Source organism: Phascolarctos cinereus, unplaced genomic scaffold, assembly GCF_003287225.1.
Source record: "Phascolarctos cinereus isolate Bilbo 61053 unplaced genomic scaffold, phaCin_HiC Scaffold_9;HRSCAF=440, whole genome shotgun sequence".
In the NCBI taxonomy this organism is placed as follows: domain Eukaryota; kingdom Metazoa; phylum Chordata; class Mammalia; order Diprotodontia; family Phascolarctidae; genus Phascolarctos; species Phascolarctos cinereus.
Window position 1 is genome coordinate 95849851 of NW_027556402.1, and position 22020 is coordinate 95871870.

The window sequence follows — 22020 nt, forward strand, 5'->3', positions numbered from 1 at the left end:
TAGGCTAATGACTCAAAACTTAAGAAAAGACTTAGGTTTCTCTACCCTACTTATCACACAAGTGGTCAAAAACTGGGACAATGGAAGAAGGAATGAATGAGTGGATAAAAGGAAGCAGCTCCCTAACCATCACTTGGATGATGGGGAGAAGATGGAAGATAATGTGGCTTTCATGAATTTCAATGTATTTCACTATGGCCCTTCACTTTAGCCTGTTTGTGTCAAATTCACGTGATTTCCACTCTTCTGCTAGGGCTACTCAGTCTTGATTCTTAGCAAATAGCCCTAGAGAGTAATCTGCCCCAATCCCCTTCCACTCCAACATGGTCTTATATGGTGGTCTCTTGCAATCCTCCTTTCCTGCAGAGATCCATTCAACCTCAAGATCAGGCACAAGACCCCAGGGATTTAGGGAATATTGGATACAACCTCAAGTTCCTCCTGAGTCACTGCCCCCTGTGAATGGGTAATAGGCCAGTTACACTGTAAACTTACTTCACAAACTGCTGCGAGAAGCAGCTTAGTTAATTTATATGCATAGATACATGTGATCAATTTGCAAAGATATATGTACATGGATATTATTCTTTTAAATGTAATGTTATTTTTTCTTTTAAATTTAATATTTTATTTTCCCCAGTTACATGTTAAACAATTTTTAACATTTGTTTTTTAAAATTGTTAAGTTCCAAATTGTCTCCCTCCTTTCCCCCACCCACTGAGAAGGCAAGCAATCTGATATAGGTTATTCAAATGCAGTCATGCAAAAGATATTTCCACATTAGTCATATCATTGCAAATTTAAAATCTAGACAGTGACTACCTATCTATCTATCTATCTATCTATCTATCTATCTATCTATCTATCTATCTATCTATCTATCTATCTATCTATCTTCCTTTGTGAACCTAATTGAATTCAAAAATATAGCTCGAGAGTATTCTCTAGTTCAAGGCTTTTTTTCCCCTGATATAGTAATTGGATATGTTCTCATTAAATTAAAGCTCTTACCCTCCCCAAACAGGCAGAAAATAACACATTGACTTAAATGACATAGACTTGACTGCTTCCCATGGTATCATTTTTCAACTCCAGATTGGCTCCTGCTTTTTGGAGAAACAACATGGAAGCCAACTTGACTTCCTCATCAATAATGACCATTCAACCTTCTCTCTTTTCTGGAGCTATATTTGAAAAAAGAGACCATAAAAAGGGAAATAACATTGAAAAACATCAGTATCCTGATTATTGCAGTCACGAATCTTAACTTTAAAGGACTGTCAAATGAAGCATCTCCTTCCTCTCAGCACAGAGTGAGGCATATATTGTCAGATTTGGCCAATGTGGTAGTTTGTTTTTTGTTTAATTGTACTTCTTTGTTACAAAATAAGGTTTTGTGGCAGGGGTGGGGGGATAGAGGTGGGATCATTGGGAAATGGAAGCAATGTAAAAATAGTATCAATAATACATACATACATATATATATATATATATATATATATATATATATATATATATATATATATATATATTTTTTTTTTAAGGAGAGAACATAAGCCATGCATGAAGAGCATGGTTTAAAAAGCCTTCTAGCTTGCCATGAACCTGAATTTAATAATCCATAAAGAGATACAGCAACATAAAGGCTGTCACTACTTTTACTGCTAACAATTTGAGAGATTATAGCATGTCTGTTAATTCATCTAGTAGGTGAGACTGCAAACTGCTGTTGATAACCTCTGAAAAACTGTGAAGAACACAAAAAAAAAAGGTTGGAAGAGCTGAAGGTAGAAACCACTGATGCATGTCATAACAAATCTATCCTTGTTCATAGTAGGGGAAAAATGCCTTTTAAATCATAGATGTTTTTTAAGTTGACATATTGTTTTGATTATGATGCTGGCAATTTTGTATAGGAAAATAATGAGATTTTTTGGAAAAATTATACTTGGCCAACATAAAGTGATAGTATGAAAATGAGGAATGGACATTTAAATAATCAACTTTTTAGATGATTCTACATTAGAAGGGAGGCAGTATGGGACAGCAGAAAGAGCATGAACTCTAGTTGGAGGGTGAGTTAAAATCCTCCATCTGATGCTTACCATCTGCATGACCTTGGAAAAGTCCTCTTTTAATCTCTCATTGGCCTCAATTTTCTCATCTGCAAAATGAAAAAATTGGACTAGATAGCTTCTAAGGTCAGCCAATCATTTAGTATTTAACAATTCAACAATTTTAATAAATATCAAGAATTTACTATGTACTAGGCATTGTGCTATGCATACAAAGGCAAAAACAGTACCTGCCCAACCTTAGTTCACATTCTGATGGAGGAAACATGTAAATAACTAGATATGTATGAGTTACCTCAGAGGGGAAGCACTAGTTGCTGAGAGGGCCTCCTGTAGCAGGTGAGATTTGAGCTGTCTTCAAAGAAGCCTGGGAAATAAAGAGGCAGAAGTGAGAGGGCAAAACTATCCAGGCATGGAGGGTAGAAAGTGAAAAGGCATAGAAATGATAAATAGAAATATGTATAGAATGATTTTACATGTGTATACATATTCATGTCTAATGGTAGCCATGGTGGGGAGGGGAAGAAAGAAAAAAAAAGAAATTTACATGATAATTTTATTATATATTTAAAAGGAGCAACAAGTTGTACATACTAGATTTGTAGTTTAGTGTGCAATCATCCTTTTTTAAAAATTATACTGTTATGGAAATGCTTGTTCTATTCCATAAATTAAAAATTCAATAAATAAAAAAAATTTTTAAAAGGCACAGAGATGGGAGAACAATTTTCTTGTATGAGGTACACCAAGTAGGAAGGTGTAACTGGATCAGAGTGTGAGTGGAAGGAAGTAGGATGTAAGGAGGCTGAGAAGGCAGGAATGTGCCAGGCTTTAAACACGACGTGAATTTATAATTAATCCCAAAAATAACAAAGTGCACTGGAGTTAATTGTGTAGGGTGGGTATTTTGAGGGTGGGGTGTACAGACAGAGAGAATATGGTCAGCCCTGCACTTTAGGAAAATCACTTTGGCAGCTGAGTAGAAGATGGAGAATAATTAGAAGGTTGTTGTAATGGTTCAGATGACAGATGATGAAGACTTGAATTAGGATTGATTAGGATTATGGCTGAGGGAGTAGAGAGAAGAGGATATCACACACACACACACGTACATTTTGATTCTGAGATGCTTATGAGACATTCAATTTGTGATATCCAAAAAGCAGTTGCTGATATAGGACTGGAGTTCTGATAAGAGATTATAATATCCAGCTGTGAAGCTTAGATCAATCACAGATATCACGTCCAGGTACTTGACCCATTGATTTGCAGTCAGCTACCAACTCTATCAGCATTAAATGGTTTAGAAGAGTATCAACAAAGTTCTAGGTTCTGGCCAGCCAACTACCACCCACTTAACTGACACCATATTATTTTTAAGCATTTGAAAGGTGCTCCTGTGGAAGATGGATTAAAATTCTTCTGTGTGGCTCAAGTTGGCCCAACTAAAAGCAATAGGCAGAAGCTGCAGACAGGTTTAGGTTTGAATATAAAGAAAAACAAGATCATCCAAAAGTAGATAGGTTACTTCCAGAGGTAGTGTGGGCTTCCTTCATTGGCAGTTCTCAAGCAAAGGTTGGGTGACCACTTATCAGTGGTATTGAGGATTTTTATTCAGGCAAGGAAAGGTTGGACTAAGCAGCACTGAATAGTCTCTGGATTCTGCCTTCGAAATGTTAAATTCTGTGATGCTGGAGGAGGTGCCAGAATTTTCAAAGGCACCACCACACTGTAGGATAAACATTGGCAAAATGGACCATTTAGAAAGGGGTTATTAGGATGGTGCGGGTACTGGAAACCATTTCACCCAAGGACAGGTTGGAAAAAAAAAGTTACATGAAAACTTTATTATATATTTAGAAGGAATAGCAAGTTGTACATAATAATATGCATTTTTAAAAATTATACTATGTTATGGAAATGCTTGTTTTATTCCATAAATTGAAAATTAAAAAAAAGAACGAGGGAACTTGGATGTCAATCCAAATAAGAGAAGAGTTCACTATCTTCAAATATCTGGAGGGCCAGAGTGAGTGAAGTTGCAAAGAGGTTGAGTTTTGGTTCAAGGGGAGTAAATATTTTGTAATGATTATAAAATTCTTTGAAAATAGGCTGGGCTGTGCCCACAGGTAGTTGCTTGTCTCCAAATGGAGGCCAAATGAGAACTTGCTTGTCAGTGATATTGTTGAGGGGATTCCTGCGAAGGTATGGAATGCAATGTGTAACCTCTGAGACTCTACAATTCTGTGAGAACTGGAATTTCTTAAGGTAACAGCTGCATTAAAAAAAGACCAAGAGGATGATATTCCCCAACAATGGGAAGGCTATATTATTTCACATGCCTAACGGTTGCTTCCATGATGAGTGAAGATGAGAAAGTTTTTTAATCATTATTTCAATAATGCACCAAGACACATTAAGGATAGAGACAATGCTTTCTGTTATATTTATTTATTTTCCAGCTTTGTACAAACTGGATGTAGAAGCATAAACATAGTACATTTCTACCATTTTCAACAAAAATATAACCAATATGTACAATTATTGTATTAAAAATACAAAAGGGATACAGACTCCACCAATGTCTTTCTAAAAGACATACAGGTACAAGTAGTATCAAAAGTATGAGGAAATCACCAGTTAATTAATTGTACATTCTGCACTGGACATCACAGAGTGAACTTGAATTTAGCCGTCCTAGGTTCTACAATTACTTAATGCTTATATAACATCTGTGCAACTTGTGATAGAGCTAGATTTCTGTCTTTCTATATGCACATGAGGTCCATAGCCTATATAATAAAACCGGCAAAAGAATGCATATTATATGTAAAATTACAAATGCATAATTGACAATGTGATATATAAGCAAGTAGACAAAAGCCATGATTACAGGAGAGGATTATTAAATAAAGCACTGACATTGTTTCATACAGTGAAAAATCACTGCAATTTGACTTTAAAAGTTGAAGCTATTTACGTTTTATCTACTGATCAATATGATCAGCTGAGTTTAATGGAAAAAAAAAATCCAAGACCAGCAGTTCCTCACATTTGAGTACTACTCGGATTGGCAGCCTTCACTTTTTTCCGGAGTCTGTGCAAAAACAACACAAAAATAGAGTGGAGGGGTCATTTCAGTCATGGGGTTAATAGCAGCTGTGAGCAGGTGGTTGCTACACTGAGGCCTTTCTCTACACATGCAGTGTTTCTAAAGCCATTGAACAGTCTCATCTTTCAGTGAGGAGTCTGTATTGCAAAGGCAGGCATATCTAACCAGGTTATCTATCTTTGATCACTTAATAGGCTTGTCGATTCCTTAATACCAAGCCAAAAGAGGGAGACTGACTCAGAAAGCAGTTCAAACAGCTGGCATCAAGCCGTGACATCCCAAGCTGCTTTTACTGCAATATTATCCAGTTATCACTTTTCTCTGAAAATAACTAAACCTCTAAATTAACCAAAACAACAACAACAACAACAAAAAGGTCAAAGAAATATAACTTAAAGGTGGGGTTGCCATCCATCTTCCTGAAGCAGGATCTTCCTTGTAAAGGAAAGTTCTCCTGGGCTCCACAGGGCTCAGACACAGGACACAGAAAGTCCTATTTCCCTCTACTGGTTACGTGCAAATGCTTAGTTCTGCATAAAGGCCCTGCTCATGGGGGAAGAGAGTGGGGGGTGGGGAAGAATCTTGTTAATTTAATGACTGGATAAGCTTTCGTGCATCCAGGATGGGGCATTTCCTGGGGCAGGTTACCAGGGCAAACAGAGACAGTATCTCCTAGCTGGGCCTCCTATGCTTCTCTGTATAGCTACACCATGTCTGGTTTATTTGGTTTTACAAAACCCAGGATGGCAACTCTATTTTAAAAAGGTACAAAATAATACTGTAATTCTTACACATATGTAATAACATTTACTCTCGCAACACAATGTTTAGAAACCATAACAAAAATAGGCATTGTAAACAAGCAAACGAGCACTGAACTTAAGAGTATTTCATCATGTTTTTGCTTTTCTTCCTTGGTAGGTTAAAGGCCCCAAATCGTTTCAATGGCTGGCTTAACTCATCACCCCCAATGAGACCAAGTGCTAGGAGTATGAATAACATCTCAAAGGAAGGTTTAAAAACAAAACAAAACAAAACACCCCTTTCTGGGTGTCAAGAAGTGCAGCCCGAGTGAATCACCTGGATTCCGTGAAGATTCTTGGAATTTGGAATGATATCGCATGAGGTGGTAGACAGTGATGGTGGGAGGCTTGGAGAAGGCTGCACTGGGCATTTGAAGCAACACAGTTTGAAAAGTGCCAGGGCAATTTCTTCACAGTATTTCACATGCAAGAGGGATGGGGAGAAGGGAGAGAAGAAGCCCCATGCTGCTTTAAGGCAGGGAAGGAGGCAAATCGGTCCACCATCCTTTGGATTGGAGTTCCAAGTCTCCTACACTAGGGACATCTTCTTGTGCTCTCCTTTTCAGGTGGCTCACTCTGGATACAGAAAAGTCCCAGTTCTCAGACAGCAGAGACTTGCTCATCTTCTGTAAACACAAAACGGGTGGAGGGGGTGGGGGGTGGGGGGAGAAAGGAAAATCAACTAAAGGAAAATTTTCAATTTGGCTCAACAAACATTTACAGTGCTATTAGGTGCCAATGCAACAGTCACCATTTGTTCAATGTAAAATTACTTCCAGTATAAGCAATGTAAAGTAATCTCCATATCCACTGATCAGAGCATCACCAGTTCAGAGCTGCAAAGGCTCAGAGAGGTCATTTAGTACAAAGCCCTTATTTCATAGATGAAGAACCTGCCCAAGGTCACAGGGGTAGTGACAGTGGTGGGTGAGACTGGGACCCAGATCTTCTGCCTCCAACTTCCATGCTCTTTCTGTATAGCTAATGCTAACCTCAGAGCTCTTTTGTCTTTCCTCTGAACTAGGATTTGAAAGAGCCAAAGGAGAGGAAGTTTTCGAAAACAGTTCCAAGTCCTCCCCCTGCCCAACATTTCTATCCTGGCATGTCAAGGTTCACTAATCTCTGAAATCCCCAGAAAGCAAGCCAAGGATTTCATTATAGTTACTGCTAAACATGTTACCATCTGTCAGTCTATGAGGTTTTACCCTCATGAAATATGGTCAATGAAAACAGATTACTTTCACAGAGGGGCTTCAGATACCCATTATTATTTGACAAATGGAAATATTCCTAAAGTTCTACTAAAGGTTCAGACACAGGTAAGGGCTAAGCTGTGAGTTACTTACTAACTGTGGAGTTTTTTTCATCTAGAATTTTCAGTAGCCAATGAAATGCAGAGATTACTTTTGAAAACTTTTTTCTTAACTAGCAGCAGCCAGCTCTACACAGAATGAGGTAGTGGATTTAGACAAATAAAGTTCAATGTTTTGAAGCCTAAATTATTTAGATAATTCCTTCAGTTCCTCTACTTCATTTGTATGAGAATAGTCAGAATTATTTCTGTCCGTTCAAGGAAGGAAGTGGAAAACATATTAAACTGTAAAAGCCAGAGGCTGATCAGATGAAGGCCTCCCCAGAATGAAGAAGGCCTTTTGATTTCCTGACCCATCCAACCTCAACACCTCTCCCTTTTTCTTCCTCACCTCAAAAATATCACATCTTCCTTGTAAAAGTTTCTCAGTTCCAGGGGACAGAAGAGACATCCTTTTTCTTTTCAGCATTATGCAAGGAAACCAATCATGTATATAGTGACTACTGAAGTCTTAAGATAACTTTTGGGCGCTATCAATTATGATATCTGTTCAGCATTCATGGAAAAAAAAAACCAGGAAAGGGAACAAAATCCAGAGCTACCAACAAGCTCATATCTCTGAAAGTATTAGTTAGTATATGATATGAAAGATTCACTGCCCAGGCCTGCCCTGTGCTGTCTCTGACTGGCATTTTCAACTACTTTGCTATAAAACTCTTAAACAGATCATGCTCTGCCTGCCATGCTACACACACGCATATAGACACATATAAACACATATGTGTACACACATAATATCAATATCTTCAAGGTTTTAAAATTACAGAGTGCTTTGTAAATCTCCTGTGCTATATAAAAGTAAATGATTATAATTAAATTACCATCCTCCTCTGTGGAAAACCCTTGAGGCTGATAGGAAGCCAGGCGTGGGTCTGACTCATTTGGTTTATGCCACTGAGGTTTGTTCACAGGCCGGTTTGTTGGATGACTGTGCGGTTGCTGTAATGTGGAGGGTCCAGGTGTATCACATGTCCGGGCCACCATTCGAGACCTCTGGAGTGCGACATTGTAGTCTGGAGGTTTCCTGCTGGCTGGATGTGAATGTCCTTCTGGGAAATCAGTGATGGGGATTCCTACATAGCCTGGAGGGGTTGGTGGTGGCTCTCGATACCTGCCTTCCTTTCGTGCTGTAGTTAAAACAATGTACCATTATGAGAAAATAGGATTTGGCAATCAGAAAGCAGATCACCCTCAACCAGTCAGACTCAAGTTCAGCTTCAGATGGAAAAGGAAACATAAAGTCGGCCTTAGATTTTTAGACTTTGATTGTTCTGTTTTGGGAAATTTAAGCTCCTAGGGAGACAACGGGAGATGAGTTCAAAATAAAATCCTTAGGACTGGTTTTGTGAATTGACTCCAGGGGTAGTAAGGATTTTTTCCTAAGAGGGAGGGAAGAAGTGGGGAACTTTCTTTTAGAGCCTATTGACCAAAAGTTTCCATGGATCCCAGATCCATGGAAAGATGTGAGGTTCATTAACTTAATTGTTTTACTTTTTTTTTGTTTTTGTTTTACTTTGGTTTAACTTTAATTGTTTTACACACACACACAACCAAATTTCAATATACCTGGTATCTCTTGTAATCCTACATATGCATTTAAAAACATTGTTCTGAGAAGGGGTTCACAGACTTGGCCACAATGCCAAAGGAGACCACAATGCAAAAAAGGTTAAAGATTCTTGCTCCTGCTATAGATCCAAATGGAGCTTCTCCAAGGGACCTCTGCTATTGGCTCTGTAGGCATCACTCTGACTGCTCAGTACCCTCAAACTCTGCCATGGCTTCAAGAATCATGTGGAATATGTCTGGTATATGAGGGTCAGGTATAATCTCTGATGGAGAAAATGGAATGAATTTCACCTCCACCTGAGAAGGAAAGTCTTAGAGGGGACACAACCCTTGTCTTCAAATACTTGAAAGGGATATTATGAGGAAGAAGGCTTAGAACAGAGGCCTTTCTAACCTTTTTAGTGCATAGTAGTAATACACAGTACACAGTACAGTGGTGAGGTCTTTTGGCCTCTTCTAAGAATAACATTTTTAAAGCACAAAATACAAGGAAACCAACTTAGATACAATTCTATTTCTCTTCTTCTTTCCCCACCCCAATTTAAACTTATTCTGTTTGTTATTCAAAAATGGAAGCACTTGAGTTTCCTGTCAATGAAAGTGTTTATGTGGAAACTAGAAGACCATTTACTAAGAAGGATAAAGGGGATACATGCTTTCAGACAAGGATTGGATCAGATGACTTCTGACATCCTTTCCAACTCTATCAATGTATATGTAGTAAACATCAAGGAAAAATGGGGGTAGCCAGTTTGAGTCTTCAGTTGACCTTGGGGGCAAGGCAAAGGCTTACGATTCCATTGTTGGCTTTTCAAGTAGAGCAAGACAACTTAGTTTTTCTCATTCTGACATAGCATGGGAACTGGGGGAGACTAAAAACATAAACATGGGGAGAAGAGAGGGCCATAATTCCTCATTTTTCACTGAAATGGAGATGACTACCCACCATATACTAGTAAAAATTGAGTCACACCTCCTAGGAAAGAAAAAAGGAAGGGCTCCTTTTTACCTTGCCTCCATGCTAAGATTCTAGGATTCAATGATTAATTCAGAAGAATTTGTTGCAGGATTTTAACACAGGGGTCTGCAAATTTGTTAATTATTTTACAATCATATTTCATATAATTGGTTTTCTTCATAATATTGTGTATTTTATGTTATATGCATTTAAATAAGACTTCCAAAGAAGTCCACCACAAAGAAAAGGCCCTTGCCCTAAAGTTTCCATAAGGAATGAGTCCATATTATAATTAGAGCTCTAAGACTTCACTATGAGAAACAATGAATTAGGACCCAAAAAAGCAAACTAGAGAATTCAACAGCAAATTATATAAAATTGATTTTTTAAAAAAGCTTGCCAATTAAAGAAAAAGTTAGATAAGCATTTTCTTCCAACCAAATCCCTTCAGTATCATTTCATGAATAATAAACTGACATATGTATATGTAGCTAAAGAAAAATGTTTTGATTTTCTATTTTAGTATTTCCTTTAAAGCAGTGTTGTCAAATTCAAATAGAAACAGGGACCACTAAAGGGTACATAAGAATCCTTGCAGGCTTTTGACTTAGAAGACCATTTATTAACACCACTTACGTTCTATTGTATTTTTATTTATTTTGTTAAATATTTCCCAATTCCATTTTAATCTGGTTCAGCCATATTCAAAAATGTTGACACTTCTCTAAACCACATTCTTAATGGACTATCCTATCATTCTACTTACCATCTTTGTCACTGTTTGGACCATACTCCCTTTTCTGGTCAAACCTATATGTTCTCTCCCCCTATTCAAAAATAAGCACCTTGAGGACAGGACTGGTTTGCTTTCAGTATTTGTAGCCTCAGTGCTCAGGACAGTGCTAGGCACATGGTGAATGTTTAATAAATACTTTTCATTGATTCCCTCACTTTTTTTCATAGCTTTCAGAAAAAACATTAGAATGTATGAAGTGTCCACTATTCAACTTTATAGGATACAAATTTGGTAAACAATTCTAATCTTTTGAAGAACAAAATAATTTCTTTGCAGAGGGGATAGACATGTAAGATGACGATATTCAGAGATCCCGATTCTATATCTATATTCACATTTTAATAACACATGCCCTGAGTTTCCCATAGAAACTATATACCATAGGTGCCATAGGTACTAAGGTCCATGAGATTGGTTCATTTCAATTAAACAAACATTTATTAAGCAACCACTACAAGCTAGATAGTTACGTGGAACTGGGAATGTGAAAGTAAAAATGAGATGGTCCTTGCTGGAAGGAGTTTACGTGCTACATGTACACAGATAGAAAAAACAGAAGAGATAAGAAGTGGTGGGAGTAAAGCAGAAATCTACATAAAGTGCTGAATAATGTATGAGAAGGGAAGAAAATCACTTGCAGCTGGTGAAGGTTGGAAGAAATCAAGGAGGGCTATATAGAGAAGGAATCCTGGGTTCAAACCCTTCTTCTGACCCTTATGACCATGGCTAAGTCACTTATTAAGTTATATGTGAGTTGCTGACTTCTGGGCAGAAAATTTCCTGTATAGGTTTCATGCTAACTAGCTAGCTATATTTGACTAGAGTGACAAAAACTACAGTCAAGGAGGATAAGAAATGAGAAAAAATAACCAGATAAAGAACTGAAGGAGTGATTTGAATGGAATAATGGGTTGTGATGCCACATTTCAAGGGGCTGAGAATAGAGTGGGTGGTAAGAAAATGAAAGCAGTGAGTACACGCCATTCTTTCTATAATTTTAGCATAGTGAAGGGCAGATAGATTCAGGACAAAGTCTTTAGATGAGAAGATCAAAAATAGGTTTTTTAAAGATGGGAGAAATGTAAGCATTTTATTTTTTGCAGGCATCAGTGAAGAAATAAGGAGACAAAGGGGCAGGAAAAATAAGAGAGATAATAATCCCTGAAACAAAAGGGAGGGGATTCAATTAAGGATAAAACAGCAAGATGAAGGGACACTTCATCCACATGAACTACAGCAAAAGAGGAGAGAATAGGTAAAGTTCTATAATTCTAGGTATGGAACAATTTTGTTTTATTTTGGTAATATAGAAGGCCAGGTCATCTAGTGAAAAAGAATGGGAACTTGAGGAAAAAACTTGGGGGCATGCATTTATACAGAGTATGAATAGAATAAGTAGAAATGAATAAAAGAACTGTCAGGTCCTATCTGAGGCCTAATAACATTACCATGTATTGGGCCCAGTTGCTGACTTCCTCTAAGAGCTCATAAGATGGGTCTTTGGGATGGTACGAATATAACAGCGATGCGGCACTAGTATGACTAGTTGAAAGGCAAAAAAGCAAGGGATTCAAGCATAGAAGACAGTGTCTTGTTGAACTAGTTATCATATCATAGTTATAAATCATAAACTATGAAGAAAGGAAAACGAAGTCAGAATAACAGTAATTGACTAGAAGAACAAGGATGGCTGATCACATTGAGAATAAAAAGCAAATTTAAAGTCAGAATCCTTAGAAGGATAGGAGATTGTGATCAGAAGTGAATTTCAGAGTTCAAATTCATGGACACAGAACAACATTGGACAGTTGTGAAGAAATCTTTTTCTCCCATTAAAGGAAAAAAAAACCTGACAAAAATCCCTTTGACTAGATACAAACAGATCAAATTTCTCTAAGATGTATACTGCAAAGTGCTAATAATATTTACACGAACCCAAATATAGCAGTTTAGAGACTTTTTTAATATGTTAAAACCCCTGCACCATTGATAATCCAAGATGATTTTTCTAGTCTAGTCACCTTGGCTTATCAACAGGGACAGGGCTTTTAACAGTCGACTTTTGAACCACTGCGGAATCACACGAGGATCTCAAACTGCTGCACAGGACCCATTTCAATTACAAGGCAATGTGATAATTCTGTAGTTCTGAAAGTGACACAATCCTCCAAGTGAAGGTACAATTCTGGACATGGACAAAATGAAGGGATTGCATCCATCCAGAATATAGGATACCCCCTCCTCCCACTCTTTCTTTTGGAAATAGAGTCAAGGTTCAGATGCAATTCCAACTTACCGATAAGACCCTTTGCAGCAGTACTTGATGTCACAGATATGTGAGCAGGCATTGGAACAGGTTTTGTCTCTTCTGTAGTGACAGATGTTATGCTACTTGTCTCCGCTTCAATAGAAACATCCTTCCCACCCCTTCGTTTGATGGTGCCCGTGTCGCCCTCTGAGTCTTCTCCCCAGTATCCAGTTGAGGATGCCCAGCTTGCCCTTGACTGGGCTTGGTCAAGACTCTCTCGACTTTGATTCTGTCTGTTGTACTTTGTGCTATGATCAGGAAACATGACTGGGTCCATAGGACTGCTGGAGGCCCACAAGGCTGCACCATCCCCTGCATTATCAAAATGAGCATGCCCAAAAGGAAGCGTCTCCCAGCTTCTCTGGTGCGGTATAGTTTGTATATTATCATGGGAACCACTTGAGCAAGAAGTCCAGCTTCCACGGCCACTGTCTGCTGCATCCAGTGAAGCTCTGTCCCCCTGGTCCTGAGAAAGTTCTTCAGTACTTGGGGAAGAAATCACTGTAGCCCCAGCATATAAACCCCGAGTCTCTGATACTGGTGCATAGGACCTGAACGTATAACAGGAAAAAGGGAGAAGAATATTACTAGTATCAAAATTTTAAAAATCTTCAAAAAAAAAATCTCTTTTTAGGGTGAGTGGGGTAGTAGGGAGGAACAGTCAAGAAAAGAGAAGATAGCTTAACTGCTCACCACAACACCAGGGAAATTTATTAAGTTTCAAGTGCTTTTTCTCCCTATTGTCAATACCATGAAATTAAAAAAAAATTATAAGGAATGACTGTACTCATTCCAGCTAAAGATTAGCTTCACAAGGCCAATGGTAGCCTTAATACACTGACTGACTGGTTAAGGAAACAATTTCATTAAAAAGCATTGAGATAGATTCTAAAGTTATACACACCTAGCAGGAAAAATGAGCTTCAAAATGACTTTGAAACTTATTAAAAAGACAATAAAAGTGGCCTGGGGTAGAACTTCTTCTAGGTATTCTACAATGGCATGGGAATTTGGGAAGAAGACTTTCCCAGAACACGTATTGTGAGATTGTTCTAACCATCCACATTGGAAAAACAAAGCGAACGAAAAACAAATCTCTCCTAGACCATGACATGCAGCAAAATAGGTTGGTTGTCAAATTGCTCCACTTCTATCTATATTTTGAACAGGAATTTCAGAAGACTGAATAAGACGGATTAAGTTAGAACCAGCATTTTGAATTGAAGGAGGAAGATAAAGGACTAAATTGAGAGAAAATTGCACAGTGATCTCAATTATTTCAGACTGTTCATGATAGCAAAAACCCATCAAGATCTATTTCAATTCCACAAGCATTTATTAGGTTTATTTTACATGCAAGGCAGTGTGCTATCTACTGTGGATACACAAACCAAAAAAACCAAAAAACACCAAACTGGCCCTTCCCCTCTGGGATCTTACTTAAAATGCCATAATCTCTGAAGAATGAAAATTACATCACAAAGTAAAATGGTAAAATGCATAGTGGGTATAAGTAGATTACACTGAGTATTACTGATTGCTGAGCAAGAAGTGGTATTAAAAAAAAAGCAGCTGAAAAAATGTACAAATGGAAAAGGAAGTGGGATGGTCACTTAACAAGAACTATATGATAGATGGCTAGAGATGGATAGTCTGAGCCAATAGCAATTATAAAGCACCTATTAGGTGCCAGGCATTGGTACCTCAGTGCCAATTAAAAGAAGATAAGGGTTCCAAGTATGTTGTGTGGATCCTTTTAGAAGACTTCTAGAAAGACATGGTTAAGAATTGCACACAATGAGAGGGCATGAAAGAGTTGCTATTGGTATCAGTGATGTGAGTATCAATGAAGACATGGATTCATTAGATCCTGGAAGAATGGAAGTGGGCTTTTGGGAAGAAAAAAGAGAAACTTTTAAATTGAGGAAAAATCCATAAAGTTTGAAAAGGAAACTTTAAGAACAATTTTTAAATGAAAGCATAAAAAGATTCTTACCCTAAGCTATATTGATCTGGATCAAGCAGAGTTCGCCTCTCCATTCTGCCCATACCTAGATTAGTTTCCACAATGCTAACAGAATGCCGCTGTCTCCTCTCATCATGCAGTGACACTGGCATTGAGTCAAAGGAAGAATTGCTGACAATACTAGATCGGGAAGAGATTTCACTGTGACCAGAATCTGAAAAGTTATCCACAGTGCCACTAGGAGCCAAAGTATAACCTGCATAGGAAAGAGAATCACATTCATCTGTGACTACAAGCATAATAAACCCAAATTCTAACACCAAATGTAAGGAAAGAAATTGAAAAATAATACCAGTGAACGGAAGAAAAAAAATTAACACATTTTAAACATGGAGAGAAAGTGACAAAGAGGTCAAATGTAGGCTGACTTCCTCAATGAAGGATTCAGAGAAGCAATATTTAAAATTGAGCTATGAACCTGCAATGGAATCTGAGCTTCACCAATGACTTGTAATGCCTTGATTTCTTCAGCTATAAAATGTGCTTACTAGTGGGCTTTTGAGATACAGAATAATTGATTATTTCAAACTGCTTAACTTAGAAAATGTAAATAGGGTTAGCTATTACATAAAATGTTTGTGAAATTTAAGTATCTTGTGATTTTTGTCTTTTCTTAAAAAAATCACTTTCCAATTGGGTCACTTTATCTGTAGAATTTTTGATGTGGCATGCAATAATTCAATTTTCAGGTATGCTCTTCTCTGTGTATATTGTACACTGCATAAAAGCTATGGGATAGCTAATAAATGTCCAATTTTCCAAAGTATGGAAATATGGTAAACAAAAAAATTAACATATAGTACTAGAGGATATATATTTGCACTGCAATGAGAAGGAAAGGGAGAAAAACATTAAAATTGTATTGAACCTATTTGAAATTAAACCTGTGATATTTGAACATCATTTGTCTATATCTAGACAGTATAGAGCAAAGCATCAGATCAGGTCCAAATTCCTTCTTTGATACTAGAGAGCAAGGTGAAAAGTGTTATTGTGACCAGTCTTTGACCACAATCCTTCAGGGTGGTTCTGGTCACTAAGAGCTCTCATATTTCTAGCTTGCCCATATTTCAAAAGGAATTCCCAATATTTTATCAACTGTGATTCAAACGGGCAAACTTAGATTTTGACTTAAGATCACTTTTCTTCTCAAGTTGCTTCTTTTCCCTTCTAGGAAACTGATATTGATACATTGTCATCATTTGCCTGTGACTCTTCAGGTCTATCATCTACATCTGTCCTATATTAATACGAAGTGAATTATATAAAGATGCTCGGAATTAAGGGTAGTGCTGGATGTACATGGCATCCTTTATAAAAACTCTTCAGCAAATACCTAATTTATGTCATCATTTGTCCTGTCATTCCTATTGAGTTGCCAAAAAGCATTTTAAATGCCAGCAAGAATAAAGCTATGAATGGTCTTTTAATGAAGAGCTCCTATTTCTTCTAGTCAGCAGATAACTTTGACTACTTTCTCATGTTATCGATGTTTTTCAATGATAAGCTTAATGCTGCTTAACTTTTTAGCTTCATAAGATATAGATATATATATATGTATATATATATATATATATATATATATGAATAATACAGATATATACAGCAAGTGAAAAATTTATGTCATTAAATAGTTAAAAATACTAGTTTTGTAGGCAACATAATAAGTTTCTACTTACAAAGTACTTTCCTCACCACCACCACCCTAAATCCTTAGACAGTGATTTATTATGTCCATTTTATGGATGAGAAAACTAAGGATCAAAAAGATCAAGTGACTTGGCCAGGGTCAACATGGCAAAGTAAATGGCAGAGCTGGGATTATAACTCAAGTCATCTGGGTCAGTGATTATTATTATTATATTATACCATGTTGCCTCTATCTCTTCAAAATATTATTTTCCCATCTATTTATTACATTTAGACTTCCAGATTCCTTTTTCAAAAAAAGCACAGGTCTTGATAAGTTTAAAACAATGACTCAATTCCTAAAATGCTCACTAAATACAATTATACTGAGATCTCAGACTTGGTCTAAATTTTGAAAGCCTTCATGGTATATTCTCCTCAAAAAAGAAAAAAATTGAAACAAGAAAAAAAAATAACCCTAGAAAAAATTTAATTACAGAGAGTACTGGCCATTTGAAGGAACTCCCCCATTCTCTTTAAAATGGCTATCCAATTTTGTGAGATGATTCCTGTTATTCCCACCCCACTTTTGGTTCTATAAACCCCACCTATCCCATAGGTCCGTGGTGCATTGTTATTCTTGTTACTGTTCTCACTTCCAAGAGAAGAGGAGGAACTGGTTAGGTCCGACTGTCTGGAGCCATAAGATCTCAGCTGATTGCCACTGCCACCTAACAACAGGATGAGAAGAGAGTTTAGACACCTATTTGATAGAGACACTAGAGATTGATAACCTGCACAAAAATGCACAGACGGTTTAACTTCTTGACATCCAAGCACCATCAGGCATGTGTCATTTTGGTGAAATGAATGCTAGGTTTTATTTTACTTGTTTTCCCTTTCTAAAGGCGACAAACAAGTTTAGGTTTTAGTTTAACGTGCATATCATTTTGAAAAATGTAGGAGGAGAAAGTGCCCTTGAGGGTTAACTGGGAAAAAAAAAAAGGATTACTTGCTAGTCTATTATAGGATAATTTCAAATTATCAAAGATATTCTGTCTCCTTAAAAAAAATCAAGACCTGAGTTAATATGATGAAAAAGGAAACCAGGAGATAGGCGAAATATTTGTTCTTTAAACCATTCTTCCTCATGAAATGTTTATTAATCCAAATTAATTGTCTGTTTCTGAGAAAATGAAATTTATCATACATTGAAATCCAAGTAAGACCCTAATAAAATGCAGTATTGGTATATTCTCAAAAAAACAACTAAAAAAAAACACCCCCCAACAACCAACCAAACAAAAAACCACATGCTTTAAGTTCTCTTAATATAATAACCTGGGGGAGGGGGTGGAAATCAGCTAGACATCATTGCCAAATTACTAAAGAATAATCTTACAGACTTCATTGTACAACTTTTTAAAAATTTAGATTATAACTCACAACATCTGAAATGTGTAGCATTTGTTGAACACCACCACAACAAAAAACTCATTCATAATTGAATTCTACCTTTCCTCGGAGAGCTTTGTGGAGATGTCGGAGGAGAAGAGAGTTGTGAAGATGCATTTGATATCGTATCATCTGCTTGTTTCTTGTGACGTTCCAAACTTCCTTCTTCTGATAAAGAAAGAATTTTCTTTAAAGCTTGTGGAGAGTTGATACCTACGAGACAAAGAAAAGCAAACTTAAATTAGGACTATGTTAAGTGCATAATTCCAATTTTTAAAAAGTTTTTTTAAAAGACTATTTTCACTTGTTTAATACCACTTATGTATAATGCTTAAAATGGCCTCTTCAAATGAAATAGTTTAAACTTAATTTTTCCAAGTTCTGAAAGTTGTTCATAGAATCTAAGTGTAGGTCCAAAGTTGCTGTATTGTTTCCAAAACCAGTGGCCAGTGCCAAAGCACACAGCCCATAAACCAACAAACACTAGTCAAAAGCCTCTACAGTGAAGATAATGACAGGCAACTCCTTGGCCAAGCTCCTACCTTGGGACTCTGGGCTTCTGAGTGATAAGCATTCACCTGGATGCAAACACATCTCTCTGGGCACATTCATGGCATCCTGCCTGGTAAATACCCTTCACTACACCTTCCAACTGGTTTCCTTCTTAAGCCCTAAGAAGAGTACTCAATTTACACTACCAAAATACTCCTTCTGTCCATCAGCCTCTTATGTGTGTTAACTTCCCTATTAGAACATAAACTCTTTGCAGGCAGGGACTATCTTGCTTTTTTATTTTTATATCCTCAGTGCTTAGTAAAATTCTTGGCACACAGTAACTGTATAAATAATCAATATCTTCCTGGCACACAGTAAATGTTTAGTGAATGTTTTATCTATCTATAAATGCCTTTCTGTTCCAGACTGCACTTCAAAATGTGTACAATGCTTTACACACATAGCTTCATTTGAGCCTTTGAGGTAGTTTTAAAAGTATTGCTGTAGGGCAGGTAGGTGGCTCAGTGGATCCTTGGAGTCATGAAGACCTGAGTGCAAATTTGGCCTCAGACACTTGACACTTACTAGCTGTGTGACCCTGGGCAAGTCACTTAACCCTGACTGCCTCTGCAAAAAGTATGACTATTTCCATTTTACAGATGTGGAGACTGAGACAGAGGTTAAAGAACTTACACACTTGACATTTAATAAATGTCAAAGGTGGAGTCTGACTTCAAGTCTTCTTAACTCCAAGTCTAGTGCAACCTTATGAATGGCAAAGACAAAAGTAGAAACAGCAGCACCAACTTATATGGTATATTTGTCTTTGTCTATATCATTCTCTCTCTTGGAATGTCCTCCCCACTTCATAATACCGCTCCAAATTTGACCCTTCCTTTAAATGTATAGTGAAGGAAAGAGATTGTCATCTGTGAAGGGGTGTAAAAAACCAAAAAAACAAAACAAACTGGCCTGTCTGGAAAAAAGTTAAAAAGTTAAAAGGTAAAGGATACAATAGGACAGACAAGACCTTGAATACTAGGTTTAAGAACTGGGACCTGATTCCAGGGCATAGTAGATGCTTAATAAGTGATTATCAATTGATGGACTAAAATGAAGTGGGAAAGGTAAATCTAAGAACTAGTACAAGGGGAAAAAATTGCCAGGATTTGTTGATTTACGAAATATTGTAAGAGTGGCTTGGAGCAATACTAGCAAGTTAGGAAGACCTGGGTTCAAGTCCTGTGCGTAATATATGGGGCACGTAAACACAGAGAAACATCTAAAACTCTTGTCCCAAGAAACTCACTAAGCCTATACATTACAGGACAGTTGTTGATATACATAGATAGAAGGAGTTTCCCAAACAGGGATAACTCTTCACTGGTGAAATCAGAGGTCAACCCATGGAGTTAGGGGCAATAAGAAGGTGAGACAACTGACTAGGCAAAGGGGTGAGGAAGAACTAGGAGAATGTCATGATAGGAAAAGGAAAATCTCAAGCGGAAAGGGGTGATGAACAGAGAAAAACAGAACAAAGATTAAGTGTCCATCATTCCTGAGATTTAGCTGGAAGGTCAGGCCTGTTCTTCTACAGAGCAGTTTCAGTGAAATAGAAGAAAAGGAGGCCAGATGAAGGGTCAAAGAATAAATGAGTGATAATGAAGTGGAGGCTTTGAACTACTCATTTTAAGAAACTTTAGAAGAAATGAGGAAGTGGTTAGAAGGGGTCGTAGGTTCAAATGAAGGTGTTTCTTTCCCACCCCCAAGAAACTTTTCTAATTATTGAGGGGAAAAAGGAAGCCAATGAATAAAGATCTTAGAATGGGAGTAAATAAATTTGAGGACAGGATCCCTTAGGAGGTTAGAAGGAATGGGATCTGGAATGTATAGAAGAAATGAGATCTGAAAAATAAAAAAAAAAAGGGTTAAAGCCAAGTTTTCATAGGACAAAAAATAGATGCATGTGTCTGTGTATTAAAAAGGAAACACTAAAAAGATTTTAACTAGACCTGAATTTGAATCTCAGATCTGCTTCTTGTTACCTCTGTGACCCTGGATAAGTCATTTCATATCTGTGGGCTTCAATATTCTCATTCGTAGAAGGATGGGGTTGTACTAGGGTCCATTAGAGCTTTAAAACTATGATCCTATGAAGCTAAGTTATAATGTACTATAATAATGTATAATGTAAGTTATAATGCAAGGCCCAACTTCCTCCTATTATTGTATTTTCAAAGTTATTCTAGTTTTAATACCATCATATTGTTTAATGTATATTTGCTATATAAAAGAAAGTCAATTCTATTTTTTCTCCAAACCACACAAACACATACCACACACAGAGGGTTGGCTGGGGGCAGAGAGGTAGGAAGGGTTTGACTGGGAAGGTGAGAGGGATGACAAATTAGTTTTCAAATGGAAAAACTGAGTATAATTTTGCTCCTTAATAGCTAAGAGAATGTATTTCACTTACTACAAAATCAAAGTACTTTAGCATTAAAAAATATTCTCCCTTAAACTCCATAAGCCATTGATCGTGAGAAATTAGGGCCAATACATTAAATAATGGCATAAGGAACTTTTACTACATTCAACTCACCTCTGACTTCAGGAATCTTTGCATATAGACAAATAAGTTCATGATCAAAGTATGCACTCAGTAAACACTTAGTAAATACTTAGAAAAGTCTACAATACACATAATTTTTAAAGCATATGATTCTTTTCCACCCACTGACAATGCAAGACACCCAGAATCTGATCAGATAACCTATTGATCATTGAAATTCAATTAAGAAATCATATTCAGGTTAAAATTTCAGAAATACACAAATTTGCCCAATGCCTGTACAGTAGAGCATATATACTGAGTATGAAAAAGGAAAAAAAAAATTCACGGCGTGCATCACTTACCAAATGGGGGAAGATCCTTTACAGGTACTTTTTTTCGTGATGGATACAGAGAAACAGCAGGAACCTGTAATCCTGGGTTTATTTTATGTGGCGGCGGCGGCTGCTGCTGCGCTGGCGGCTGTGCTTGTACCTTCTGCTGTGTTCCTGCCCGTGAAGCTACTGGAGATGTGTCAGGTTTGCCAGACTTTTTGTCTCCAGGATTCTTAGGCACTGTGTTTTTAAGAAGTATATTAAAAAAAAAATAATAATGGGAAATCATGGTATTAATATCTATTTAAAAGATTATTTCAAAAATACCACTTAAAGGGTATATCTAACAGCAGAAAATAATCGTTTTTATTATTTTTAAAAAATATTATATGTGAAGCAGCAAGGTATGAAATCTAGTGAGCTGGAGCCAGTGAGACTAAGGTTCAAGACCCATTTCTTATAAATACTAGTTGCGTGACTTCAGAAAAGACACTTCTTAGTGCCCAAGGCAATTCTGAAGAATATTCAGTGACGG

The 22020-nt window shown here is 37.1% G+C and overlaps 1 protein-coding gene across 12 annotated transcripts in view; it reads right to left on the minus strand.

Moving 5' to 3' along the window:
• Positions 1–4499: 4499 nt before the first annotated feature.
• Positions 4500–22020, minus strand: part of RAPGEF2 (Rap guanine nucleotide exchange factor 2) — a 310785-nt gene continuing 293264 nt past the window's right edge. For 7 of the 12 annotated variants that reach the window (XM_020969697.2, XM_020969698.2, XM_020969696.2 and 4 more), the window contains 7 exons: positions 21516–21725; positions 18165–18317; positions 17258–17380; positions 14991–15216; positions 12983–13545; positions 8185–8490; positions 4500–6617 (listed from right to left, as the gene is read on the minus strand). In XM_020969697.2, coding sequence (XP_020825356.1) covers positions 6592–6617; positions 8185–8490; positions 12983–13545; positions 14991–15216; positions 17258–17380; positions 18165–18317; positions 21516–21725 — 1607 coding nt within the window. In that variant the 3' untranslated portion in view covers positions 4500–6591. The remainder of the gene's footprint in view (positions 6618–8184; positions 8491–12982; positions 13546–14990; positions 15217–17257; positions 17381–18164; positions 18318–21515; positions 21726–22020) is intronic. The other 5 variants (XM_020969701.2, XM_020969700.2, XM_020969706.2 and 2 more) reach the window with 2 other exon arrangements.